The sequence below is a fragment of the Pseudopodoces humilis genome, chromosome 16, assembly GCF_049639895.1.
Source record: "Pseudopodoces humilis isolate 2021_Gansu_Grassland_sample_001 chromosome 16, ASM4963989v1, whole genome shotgun sequence".
Classification (NCBI taxonomy): Eukaryota; Metazoa; Chordata; class Aves; order Passeriformes; family Paridae; genus Pseudopodoces; species Pseudopodoces humilis.
Window position 1 is genome coordinate 17275710 of NC_142215.1, and position 13172 is coordinate 17288881.

Genomic DNA, 13172 nt, shown 5'->3' on the forward strand with positions numbered 1-13172 from the left:
TTTATTTTGGTTTTCCCTAGGGTTTGCTCTATTCCTCTGAGCTATATGTGTGGCATTTAGGCTTCTCTATTGCTTTTAAAGAAAAACTGGCTCATGTGGCACATCTTCTCATCAGCTACCTTTCTTAGTCTTCTTCCAGTAACCCTGGTTCAATATGTTTCTGGAGGAAGAAGACCAGATGGACCTGGTCTGACTGGTGAACTGCTGGAAGCAGAATATGCCATTTGTTCCTCAGTTGCAGTGTAATAACAGGGATTTTTGTACACTTCCCTGTTTTGCCCATATCAGAAGGACATGCTTTATCAGCACTGTTGGAGAGGGTGGGAGGTTGTTTCAAGATGGAGAGTGGCTAGATCTGTGTTTGTCCTGCCTCTGTGCTCTCTGCAGATTAGAAAAAATAAATCATCAGTTGATAAAAATGTGATGACTCAGCTAAATGTAAAAGGAGAATTATTTCCCACTGTTCACCCAGAGCTTTCATGTGCAGCCCTACTCTTTTATGGATTACTTTCCCTGTTATGATTAAGTTTTATAAGCAGAGCAATGAAACCTCTACCTTTGTGTGTTGAATGGATTTGTTTCTAGGGAGAGTGAAATGCACTTGCACATGCTTGGTCCTCAAATCTGCCCCAAATAGACTGAGAGAAAGAAAACTTGGAAAGGAAGGGGTGTACAATGATACAGACAAGAAAATAGAACACAGACTTCTATATTCCAAATTATTTGATATACAATTATAGATATTCAGTTGTCTTGTCCTGAACTTCAATTAGTATCTCCCCTTCTGCACCCCTCCAGATTACATTACTGTTTATACTAAAATCTCACTAGAACCCCCTGCTGAAAGAGCCATGGAAACGCTCACTAACACAGTATCAGGGAAAAGGCTTTCTGCTCTCTGACTGTGGATCAAATGTCTTTGTTAAAGAAGTGGAATAGTAGAAACTGCAGCACAGTATGTCTCTAAACATTTTAAACTTAATATATCCTGTTAGGAGGCCAAGTCAAAGATGATGCAAACTCTTAGCTACCCCTTACAAGCCTTAGTTCTGCCCTCTTCTAAGATATAGGTGATAGATGAAGTTTGAGGAAAAAAGTCTGGATTAATGACAGCTTTTAGCAATAATCCTCATTCACTCAGCTGAAAAGAAGGGAATAGATTAAAGTATCCACTTGAAACTCCTCATGTGTTGGTTGCTTCAGCCAAGAGATAAGGACTTACAGACATAAAGAGTTTCATTTATTAGATGAGCGTCTCTAGCAGATGATCATCCTACATCAGCCTCTGAAGTGTAAAGGTAAGACAAGACAATTTTAGCCAGGTACGTTCTTTCATCTATACTAAAGAAGTTGATAATGGTTTTATGGTATTTCCCAAGTTAATCTGGTGTGTAAAATAGGGTTCAAGGACAACTATGTTACAACTGAGTTGTTGCCCTTTTTGTGTTGCTAATAAAGAGGCACTACTGTTTGTTCTGCCAGTTAGGTAAAGTTTGAGTAAAGAGAAGATGGTGTTCTAAATGTCTAATAAAAGAATTTTCACAGACCTGTCATTGCTGTCACTCAAAGCTTCTGTACTTGGGCCATAAAACTCAATAGATTGTCTCTAGCTTTCCCCTAATTTTACTGTGAGAGAAAAGGGATCTTTTAACACATTACTCTCTGAAGACTTTTTTCCTTTTCTCAGATACAAATTTACTTCTAAAGAAATAATGTCTGTATCTCTATGAGACTTGAATGAATTTTTCTTGAGTTAGTTTAAACTATATTTTGTTCAAATAAGTTTATAGTAATTTGCAAATGTGTTTTAGCAAACAACTGCTGTGGCATTCTATGGCTAAGCAACATTAATTTAATTAAAATTGCTAATGTGGGGGGTATCCTTTACAACAAGGGTTTTTTTATACCAATAGTTTTATCAAATGCTCTCTATCTCTTCTAAATACATTCAGCTGTGGTAGAAGCTGGTATTCAGTGGGTTTCCATGACAGCAGCTGAGGTAAAACTAGACCAGCTATTCCAAAGGTCGCTTATTGAAAGGCACAGATCAGAAAGGTTGATTTGGCAATGTGACCATGGGAGCACAGAGAACAGAAATGCAAGAACCTTTGGTTATTATAACCAAGGAGAAATGCAGTATAGGAGGAAAGAGAAGAAGCTGCAAGTCTGTGATGGTAAAGAAGTAGAGGGACTGTAAGTTGCCTTACAGAGGCATAGAGATGCATAAACACATTTTAATAGTATATGGCAAAATGAGTTCTTACAAAAAGTGCTGTACTCTAAAAATAAAGAGGGGACAGAGGAAGATGCATTGCAGGTGAAGATGATAAGTTTGTTTGGGTTTGGTATAAGTGTAGTGATATATGTACAACATCAAATAGTTGCCTCAATCCCAGTAACTGTTTATTTGTTTTCATTCCAAGTCCTAATACGTCTAAAATGCCACTAAAACCAACCCTGCAGCACTTGCTGCCTAGCACTGACATTTGCCTTCTACTTAAACATGGATCATCCTGGACAAATTAGTTAGCTCTCTGAGTTGTCCTAAATGCTAGCAAACATCTGCCTGGATGTATTCTTCAATTTCATTCTTTCTTTAGTTTTCCTTTTTAGACGAGGTGTGGTAGAGGAATTAGGAGCTAATGGCACCAGCTGCTTTGGTTGCCAATTCAGTAAGAACAGTTTCTGATCCCTAAGTACTTCGTTAATTTACTTCTACTTCTCAGTCTTTGGACAACACAAGGTAGATTAATGTTTTAAAAAGTTAGCACTAACTCTAGATAGACTATAACATCTCAGCTAGGGGTATACTATTTTTTTACAAAGCAACTGTAAGAGAAATGACAATGAGAAAACTTCAAGCCAGGAAGTAAATATTACAAGCAACAAGTTGAGACATCCACATTCATTATGCTGAATAACCATACAACCTTATGGATAATTCATTACATACTTTTACATTCATATAATTAGTACATGATTACCAGAAGAAATTTCTACTTGATTGAATAGCTTCAGCCTTATGAATCACTTTTACCTGCAAAGGAAGTAGAATGCTCCAATTACAAGAACTCCTAGAAGAAGAAGGGAAGCCAAGAAAGCTGCAAACAGGTCACCTTTTGTTTGAGATTTGATGCTGGGCAGCAAAACTTCCTCACAACGAGCTCCTGTGTAATTCTCAATGCACCTGGGAAACCAAGTTGTATTTGGATTAGATGGTAGCTTGTCATCTACAATGAAAAGCATAAAGGCTTCTTCTGAGTAGACAACTTGTTATGACACAATTCAACGGTTATGTTTGCTTCACAGCGAGTCTTACAGAATTTCCTCTCACCTCATATTTCTGGAACAAAGGGAACTTTTTGTTGGGCATCAAGTTTCTGATCCATACTGCTTTTATATATTAAGTTTAATATACTCATCACTGACAATTAATTAGGCCCATTTCTTAAGTGTTAACTGTGTCATCCCACTGGTTCTCACACAGTAGTCATGCTTTCTTTTCCCTGTTTCAAGAAACTTTCTGGTTTCCTTTGTTGAAGATAGTACTGTCAGCTAACAAGATCAAGGAAATGGGAATTCATTGAGATACCATACAGTTTAAACTGCAAAAGTAGTTTATGCAGTGTAATAATTCATGGCAGAACATGTTACATGCTTGGTGAATAACCCCCTCTTGGAGAAACCTAGGTAGAAATCTACTCTACTATGCTTATTTTATGTGTTGAGCTTCTGAAAACTTCTGAAGAAAGGATTAAAATGAATATGGTATTTTACCATGGTAAAATAGTATATTTTATTAAAAATAAATAAAATTAATGGCTTAGTAATTCATATTCAGTCAAAAATAGGTAGGTTGAAGCTAAGCTAATCTTCATTTATTATGTATTTTGCACTTATTCTGTTAAATTTTCTTAAGGAATTGATTTAATTACAGAAAATGGAAAGCACTTCTTTCAATATCTACATTTTCTGTGTATTTTTTATATATGTAAATTTGCTTCTCTCCATTTGTATTACTAAAGATCTTGCTCCTTCTTGCTATTTCTGGCACTGAAGTCATAATAATCTGTGACATAAGCAATTTCAGGCTCCAGCTGAGAAAAATGGGCTAAACTGCAACATACTTGAAGTTCTCAACTGCCATTGGCAGCTGCAAGGTATAATTTCAGATGAAGTTTAAGAAGGTGGAGAGGGGAGGAACTGCCAAAAAAGAAGATTGTTTAGCATATCTAACTAAGACCAAAGGATCCCTGTGAGTTTTCTGACATGATGCCTGATGTGAATCCCACTACACTTTCTGTAGGTTATGGACCGGTATTTCAGTACTGCTGGCCTAAACCACTGCACAGTTACTACCCCTTTATTTTAATTCTTTGTCTTTGGAGATATAATGGAAGATTTAGACACTAAAAAAAGACATCTAATTATCATCAGATATTAAAGCTATGCAACTGATCAAACAGACACCATTTACTAAGGACAATCTCAGGCTTTTCAAAGTCATGATGTTTCACTGCTGGGAGAAGCAAGGGTAGGCAGACTGCTCTGATTGCTTGAGATAATGTTCCAGATATTTATTCTAAGTGTAGTGGCTTTTCAGTGGCCTATTTCTGAAATACTGTAGAATACTTTAAGAATAGAAGTGTAGTTTGAGTGGGGCATTGTTCTCTAGCAAGTGAGAGAGAAATGCTTTGGAGAGCTGAATAGAGTAACAGGAAAAGAAAATGGAATAAGAAATTCATAGGAGTATTCTTGAATAGCAATGAAAACTGGAGAATAATGCAAGGCTAAAATGATACAGGAAGAAAAAAAATAGGTTTTGGCATCAAATTAAGGCTCATGGAAAAGTTCTAAAGAATGAGTGTAAAGGGAGTAAGTCAGTAGCTTAAAGAGCAGAATGAAGGCGGAGGAAGGCAAGACAGTTGTAGCTGCAGAGAGGATCAGGTAAAGGGTAAGGGTTACTGAACTGTTGTGATACAGGAGGGTGAGTTCGTGTGAACAGTGCATGGAAGCTGTATTTGTGTTCTGCAGACTGTAGGAAAAGAATTGGGAATGTGTTGACAGCATAGCAAAAGGGTCACTGAGATCGTAGCACTTCCTACAAAACAGAAAATAGAACCAGATGCTTAAGGTAGTCAGAAGTCTTTAAGAGGGAAAAGAGCTTGAGGGCCTAAGATGGTAAGGGAAACACTATAGTTATATGAATCCAAGGTTATAGCAAAGAGAAAAAAACCCATACAAAAGCACATGCTAAACTTAAAACATCCTGGATGCTGAACCTATTAATTCTGCATGGTTGTAACAAAAGCAAGTTCTAGAAACATGACTAGCTAGTTTGATAGTACCTGTTTAACTGTGAGCAGTGCATTAGGGATTACAAAACTACTCATTCACTTTCTCTAGGCTGGCCTGTTAACAAACTTGCTGAAAGTGATTCCATACTATCTAGAAAATGCTGTCATATAGCCTAAAAATTATAAAAATTTTCATGGAAACAGGAAAATTAAGATGAGGTATCTCTGGGTTACATTTAAATAATAAAATTGTAGCTAATGTGACCAATCTGTGCTACAGTTAGGGCATTTCTGAAAATCCAGATGTTCAAGTATTTGTTTGAACAAGCTTTTATGAAGTCACCTTTCATGATATACAAATAGGTAAAGGCCTATGTTAAAGACAGAAGCAATGGATGCTTTAAGACAACCCAGCAAGGTTTCTTCTGCAAGTCCTTTCCTAAAATAGGTGAGAAAGAAACTAAGCGGACTTCAATAATTAGCAGTGGAATTCTCTCAGAAGATCTGCTTATCCTGTTGCTCCAATCATTTCAGTGGAGTTACCTATGCAGTGACTGCAAGCAAGACAGAAACACAGTCTCTATTAACAGTGTCTGTATAGCGTCTCCTACAGGCAGCCAATCTTACTATACACAGCCTTAAAAGCCAGCAGCAACTCAGTTTATCTTGTTTATAATGGATGCCTAAAAGTAGAGCACAAGAGCAGTTGTTGACTTGGCAGGCACTGGTGCACCTGCACTTGAGTTAGCTGGGGCAAAAGCCAGGTGCAGGCTGTGGTAAGGAGGAGTTGCACTCACTGAGTTTGTGTTCATTGGCCAGGTGTTGCTGTTGCACATCACCTCCATGCTGTTAACCTGCTGATGCTGCACATGTCCGGTGCTGCCTTTAAATGGCCCTATTATGCAGCATTCCAGAGTTGATTTTTAAAATGAAAAAAGGTCTTTCCTCCTCTAAGAAAACAGAATTTCTAATTCAGAGTTGAAAGACAGCAGCCTTCAATGTTTGAAGAAAATCCATGACTAAAACCTCCCATTTTCAGCTGGCATCCAGATTTCTCTCTCCTAGATGGCTGCACACACACCCACACCTCTTGTCAGATGAGATGAGCCAGCCTTAACTGTTGTATACTAATGTCCTATAGGAGCTCCAGACAAAACACCAGCATATGGAACGAATCCATGGAATCTTTCAGCACAGGGTAATCACATCAGCATCAAGGCAAGGTGGAAGAAAATAGGCTGCATTGGATAAGATGTCAGGAGATGACCAGCAGGTCTGCAATTACATTAATCTTTTACAATCTGATTAGTAACTAAAAACATAACGGCCTTGCAGTAACACGGGCATTTCTGCTGTCTCCTTTCAGATGCTGTTTGTTGGACAGTGCAAATGATCCTATGGCACTGGGATTTAGTAAGAAGGTAAAGTTTCTTTCTTTGCCAGTCTAGGGTGGGCATCATAAGGAGGTATCTGACAGACTGTAAAAGTAGGAAGTAGAATGTGAGTCAAGTATGCACACAGATTCTCACTGCTTTGCATTATACTATCTGGATGTTGACTTTAGTTTTCATTTAGTCTTCCTTTAGTCAGGAAAATATTGAATACTTCTTGGCATAAAACCTACTTGCATGTAAAAACAGAGCTCTGAGCAGAAAAATATGAGAAATTATCTGCTCATCAATGCAATTCAGATTACATGGCTGATAACTTCAAAATCAACATAATTTTCAGTCTGTAACAGACTTCTTAAAGTTGTCCTAACCCATACAGTCTAAGAACATCTAGTAAGTATGAAAAATAATTTAGAGCCAAAGTGAATAAGCAATGGCAAAGTTAATTGGACACCCAAGCAGCTTTTTAAAAAGTTTTGCATTTAGACAAGTTTCAAAACTGTTGCCCTCTATACACAGAAAATAAATGAAAATGCTCCTGCTGGAAGGAAGTTGAAAGAATGGGTTATTCTTCCCTAAAAGCATGGCTTGTTCTCCTTTCCCTTAGCTACGTGTTTGTGTGGCAAGTTTTCCGTATCTGGCAGTTATATTAATTCAGATTGCTAATAGTTTTCAAGCACATAAGATAGTGGTTTTATATTTTATGTCCCATTAAAAAGAAATCTTAATTATGGACCCTTTTTAACTATACTTTTGATGTGTATTCTAACTTTTGTTACTACCTTTCAAGCCAAAAGCAGAATTGAAAAATACTAATTGGACAGCTTGTTTCCAGAAGACCCTGAGGTACATTAAAGTGTATTTTTGGAGGCAGAGAAAGAAGAAAAGCCCAGATGAGTGGGAAGCCCTTCCCTGGCAACTTGCAGGGTGTGTATTCTGAAGGCTGATAGCACAGCAAGTGTATGACTTGTGGGGATGTTGGAAATGGGGGATGAAGGGCCCATCACAGACAGCCAGGCAAGGAGTGGGAGGGAGTATACAGAAAGTGGCAGAAGGAATTTGCAAGGATTTACTGGATTACCATAAGAAAGGTGGAGGAGAGCTTCCATTAGGATGGAAGCAAAGGAAGAGATACCCTTGAAAGATACACAAGAATTTCAGGGAGATTTGCAAGGTCTGCCTGTGTCTCTTGCAGTACTTAGCCCTCCACAGAGTAGGATCTATGCCCCAAAATGAGAGCATTCATCGTTAATTTCTGTGCACTGCCCTCTGAAGCAGAGTTCTGTGTGTGTTGTCTTACACCATCTGTATTTTGCTTGAAATACAAAAAGAATGCTCTCAGAAATCTGCCAAGTGTAAGAAAAAAATGGGGGTAGCAGAGCTTCTCCCAAGAAACCCAAATCTTCACTTAATTCTGCAGTGCATTAATTAATGATCATGGGACAGCTGTGCATCAGGTGCTGAGGCAAACAGCTTTCAGCCTTGTGTTTTATGATACACCTGAGGCAACTGCTTTTTCATCCTTCTCTGTCCTGCTGCCTGTTTATTTAGTTCATTTGAGTGTTCCTGGGTTTGAAGCTCATCTGGCTTATGGTGACAGGTGTGCCTTTTGCTGCTGAGAATATTAACTCATTGTTAGGAAAAGCAGCGAGGGAAGATGGCAGATGGGCAACCTCATGTTTTAACACACATCAGCTGTATTTAAAATCTGTTACTGTTGCACATGGATGAGGGTCAACTAATGTTCTGTTGATATTAAATCTCTGCCTTGTATATATCCATTTCTGAATGATGAAAATAACTGAAATTCCAAAGGTAAACAGCAGCTCTTCATTTTTAGCATGCTACAAAACACATATCTCTAAAGAATGATGCATTTTTCATAGTCACATGGTGAAATTACTTCCAGTGATGTTGCATAGGGTAATCTGGACTAACTCTGCTGAGCACAACACATTTGTATAACTGAGTACCATGTGAAGGAGAATGTGGTTTAAGGTATTTTTACAGTTTGCTAGTCTGCTCTTTCTCCATCTCCTCCTTTTAATTAACAATCATTCAGCCCTTGATTTTAAAAAGTGATTTGAGCTTTCTTTCAGTAGGAGATGATCATTGAGAGCACTGGGGAGCTTTGGGTGGGATTTGGCAGAAACCTTCATCAAAGAAACTGCAAATGTGTGATGATGACATGAAGTTCCAAAGCACCAAATATTTTCTGAATTCTGCTGAATAGTGATGCATTTTTTCTGTTGTTTCTATTCACATCACTGCTGATTACTAAGATATCTGTGTGTAAACAAAACCTTTCTCATCTATAATTAGCCTTCTCTGACTGATTAAGAAACATGCTTGGAATGAAGATGTGCTTAAATAGAATGCTGCTATTTAAACCCATCTAACTTCATAATCAACCACTAGATACAGAAAAAAATAGTTGATAATTTAAATGCAGTAAGATTGCTTGAGTAGAAAAAAATTGCTCTTAAGATGTTACTTTTCTGCTTCAGCAGATTATAAAATCCTACAGTACCTGAATTGAAAATTACTCCATTTGGAGCTTTTAAAGTGGAAATTACCTATGCTGACTAGTTTGTGCTCCTGAAGAATAGATTTTTCTGAGTATTTTTTACTTCATACTTATAGTCATTTCATTGAATAAATCTTCCTTGTTACACAGTCCAGCAGTAGTTGAGCGGGTGCTTTGAATTTGTGTAACTGCTGCTCTTTAGTTTAACCATTCATTTTTCATTTATGTACAATAATAGGAAATAATATGAATTCTAGGTAAAAAAAAACACATGTATTTCAAAATATTTTACTTTTTCTTTGTGTAGTATTCATTTTATATTGCATAAGCTTGCAAGGTTTAGCGAATAGAATAAATCATCATACAGCACTTCAGAGCTTTAATCTCACTCCTGGATCTGATTCATTGTGACACTGAACGATGACAGTAATATGCTGTGTATATTTTTCAATGAATGTTTACCATAAAATTGCCTCTTTTCTCCCTAACTAAATGAGTCTGCGTGCTTGGTTTTAAGTACTTAGATTGAACTGTCCCAAACAAAAGAAAGTAATATTTTAATTAGGCATCTGGGAAAAGATGTTTTATTCAGTTATCATTAGTTATGGCTCATGACAGAAGAGGGAACAGAAGTTGCCACGGAAGAATAAAGGTAATAGCCTTAAGCATATGTAATATTTGTCTGAAAGCCTATTTTTTTGTTAAGCAAACCCATTAATCAACCATAATTTGTTTTGATGAATGATAACTCAGAATTAGGAAATGCAGGACACTGAAAAGTGACAGTTTTATTTAGCATATTACATCTTGGTAAATCAGAGAATAAAAAGATAGGGCAGTATTTATGCAGGAAATGTATCCACATGCAAAACCAGGAAGTGTTTCTTTTCCAGTTTGCTACATGGGCTTCAAAAGGAAGAATGGTTCTGTTATGGAGTCGTGTGAGAAGTATCTGTATTTGCTGCCTTGATGTTTCTTTATCAAGTAGTCTTTGGCTGTCACTATAAGCTGCTCTTTGAGTATTTCAGCAAGATTTGAAGAACACAGTAAGTCTTAAATTACATCCTCTTTCTCCCCTTAAAAGACTGTATTATTTTTTGTGCCTCTGCATTTTGTTCAGGTCAGGCCATTTTATGTTACAAGAATTTTTGCAATACAATTAATTTGTAAGAAAAACTGTACTCTGCCTTTCTGAATGCCTTTCCCACAGTCTATATTCCATGAGGCAAAGGGTATTTTGTTCTTTCTGTATTGAAATGAGGAAATGTGGCTCTATATATATATAATATAGAAATCCTGAATGCATATGTAACTGTATACTGTTCCATCTCCCAAGCAAGTATACAACAAGTATATACATTTATTTTTCTCATATTGCCATGTCTCTATAAGCTAGGTAAGTGATAGGTAATTGGTATTTTCTTTTAGCTAATGCTTTAGCAGTGATTCCTTAAAGAAGGAAAATGGATAAACAGTCTTTAGACAGCTACTGTGCAACACTTAAACACACAAACTTTAGTTTCACTGACCTGCAGAATGGACTGGATACAGTAGGAATCATATAACAAATCCCTCCATTTAGACAAAAAGATCCATAACTGGTGCCACAGAGTTCTTCATGATCTTAAAAATAAGACCAAAACAAACACTGAGAAAAATAGAGACTTCAAACCCAAAAAACACAAAAACAAACCACCACACAAATAAAACCAACCTATGAGCAGAAAAGATATAGGTCTTGCCTTCCAGACCAGCAACATAGAGTTTTCAGAACAGTTTCATGTAACAATATGCAGAAAAGATCAACAATTTATCACTGTATCAGACAAGAAACACCTAAATTAGATGAATAAACCACACTTTCTCTTGCAGTAAGGGAAACTTTTGAATTCTTCATTACTTCCTATGCCTTTCATGACCACTCACCATAGTGAGTACAGTGATTCACATGATGATCTATGTGAAGTCTGTGCCACTGGAACAGGACAAACCAAACTATCTTTAGCTTAACTAGCTCCTGCAATAGTCAATTATTCCAGATACACCCAGAATAGTCCCAGGTAAAGGCCAGGACATTTTGAGACTGCACTGGGCTGCATTAAAGCTCAATTGTAGCATTGGGACACCACCAGGTTTCCCCACCCCTATTCTCAATAGCCAAACCAGGGGACAGCCTGCAAGCACTCACTAATGTACAGGATTGCTGGCTACAATCTTATTTCCACAGATCTCAAAAAGGATTTTTCCTAACTCAGTAGGCTTCTTTGATGAATTCTTAATGTGTTAAACATAATTAGGCATTCTAATAACACCCCAAATAAAGGACGCTAATGTTGGCACTTGTAGCAGCACTTGTCCATTTTGTGCTTAAAAAGCATATCTAACTGTACCACTTCACTCTTCCTGAAAGCAGTCTAAATTTGGAAGTTGGACTGAATATATTTATGACACATTTAATGCATCAGTAACTAATTTCATATACATACATCTATTTTTTTTTTTTACATATTTCTTCCATCTTTCCATCTTATGAAACCACAGTATCTCAATCAAAACAAAAATAGAGCAGTCTTCTGACATCACAGGGGTGATAGTCATGTGTTACCTCACACTTTAGGTGTTCTTGCTGTTATTTCTCCCAGAAGTTCTGAAAACAAGAATTCTGCTGTGTCACTATTTAGGTATAGAAGACATGTTCTATACATAACATAGAGTTAAGAGGAATCAAGATCTTAGTTTTCTTATTTGTCCTTCCAAGAAAAAGAGTTAGGGTTCCCCTTTATTCCTGTAGAAAAAAAAGTAAGAAGTGTGGCCATAAGACATTCTACCCTAGAGAGACCTTCTACAGCTTCTTATCTAAAATAAGCCAGGCTTTTCTAAGAGTGGCAGAAATGCTCAGCTACTTCTACCTCTGTTCAACAAAACTATTGTGCATCCTGCTGTCCTCCAGGCCAGCTTTCACAGTTCCACTCTCCCCTTTTTTCCTACATTCTTCCCCTTCTGTGACAGGATATTGATGTAGGAGTGTGAGTAAAGTCCTTACATTATTTTAAGATGAAGACAGTTATACCCCACGGCCCAAGAGAAATTCTGTTTCATGTTCCTGTTACCAGAATCCAAATACCACTGCCAGCATCCAAATGGTAACTGGACCTTCTTGCCTGTGTGCAGATAAATTAGGAAACTGGAGGAGGGGAGAAGGGCTAGAAAAATTGTTCATGTTTGACCTTGTTGCTCAGAAATACGTGTTCTGTCCTACCTTGCTAGAAATTAAATGGAAATTTATTTTAACTCTGAAGCTTTCTGTGCTTGTCTGCTGGCAATTCATTTACTGCAAGTTCACAATTAAAAGACTTAAAAAAATATTTTCTATGGGTAACTGTACAATTGCAATAGGAATAAAATGGGAACAGGAGAAAACATGGAGGTTTTTAAACAAGAACTACAACTTAATTGATTTTAGTCTATTCAAAACTAACAGTAACCTCCTGTGAGAGTGTAATTCAATTGAAGGCTACAGCCTTCCTTGAATGAAGAAAGGGGACTGAGCATATCAACAGTGTATCAGAGTACCTGTACAATCTTAAGAATCAAGGAAATAAAACAAAACTCCCAACTCTGACCTGCTCTCAACTCTGTTAAGTGTCTGAGGGAGTTAACTGTTGAAATTCTACCAGATGGAATAGGAAGATGATAGAAGGTAGGCCCCGCAGAAAAATCCTTTTGAACAGCTCATGGAAAGGTTTCAAAGAAATTCTTATGAGAATTAATGAGAATTTGTTAACCTCCTTAAAATCCTGCCTTATTGGTTTTATTTCTTCATCTATATGCAGAAATAGACCTGTCTCACACTGGCACAGGGGCAGAGTACTGAAGAATGCTAAATGCCTCCAGTCATTCAGGCCTTGGAACATTTGGGAGAGTGAAAGCTGTTAAGGTGTGATCTTTGTATCAAGG

At 37.3% G+C, this 13172-nt stretch overlaps 1 protein-coding gene across 3 annotated transcripts in view; it reads right to left on the reverse strand.

The window, feature by feature from the left end:
* The window catches only part of NRG4 (neuregulin 4), a 54766-nt gene that overhangs the window by 10540 nt on the left and 31054 nt on the right, over positions 1 to 13172 (reverse strand). For all 3 annotated transcript variants that reach the window (XM_088063369.1, XM_088063368.1, XM_005521399.3), the window contains 2 exons: positions 10745 to 10838; positions 3038 to 3187 (listed from right to left, as the gene is read on the reverse strand). In XM_088063369.1, the coding sequence (XP_087919495.1) occupies positions 3038 to 3187; positions 10745 to 10838 (244 nt within the window). The remainder of the gene's footprint in view (positions 1 to 3037; positions 3188 to 10744; positions 10839 to 13172) is intronic.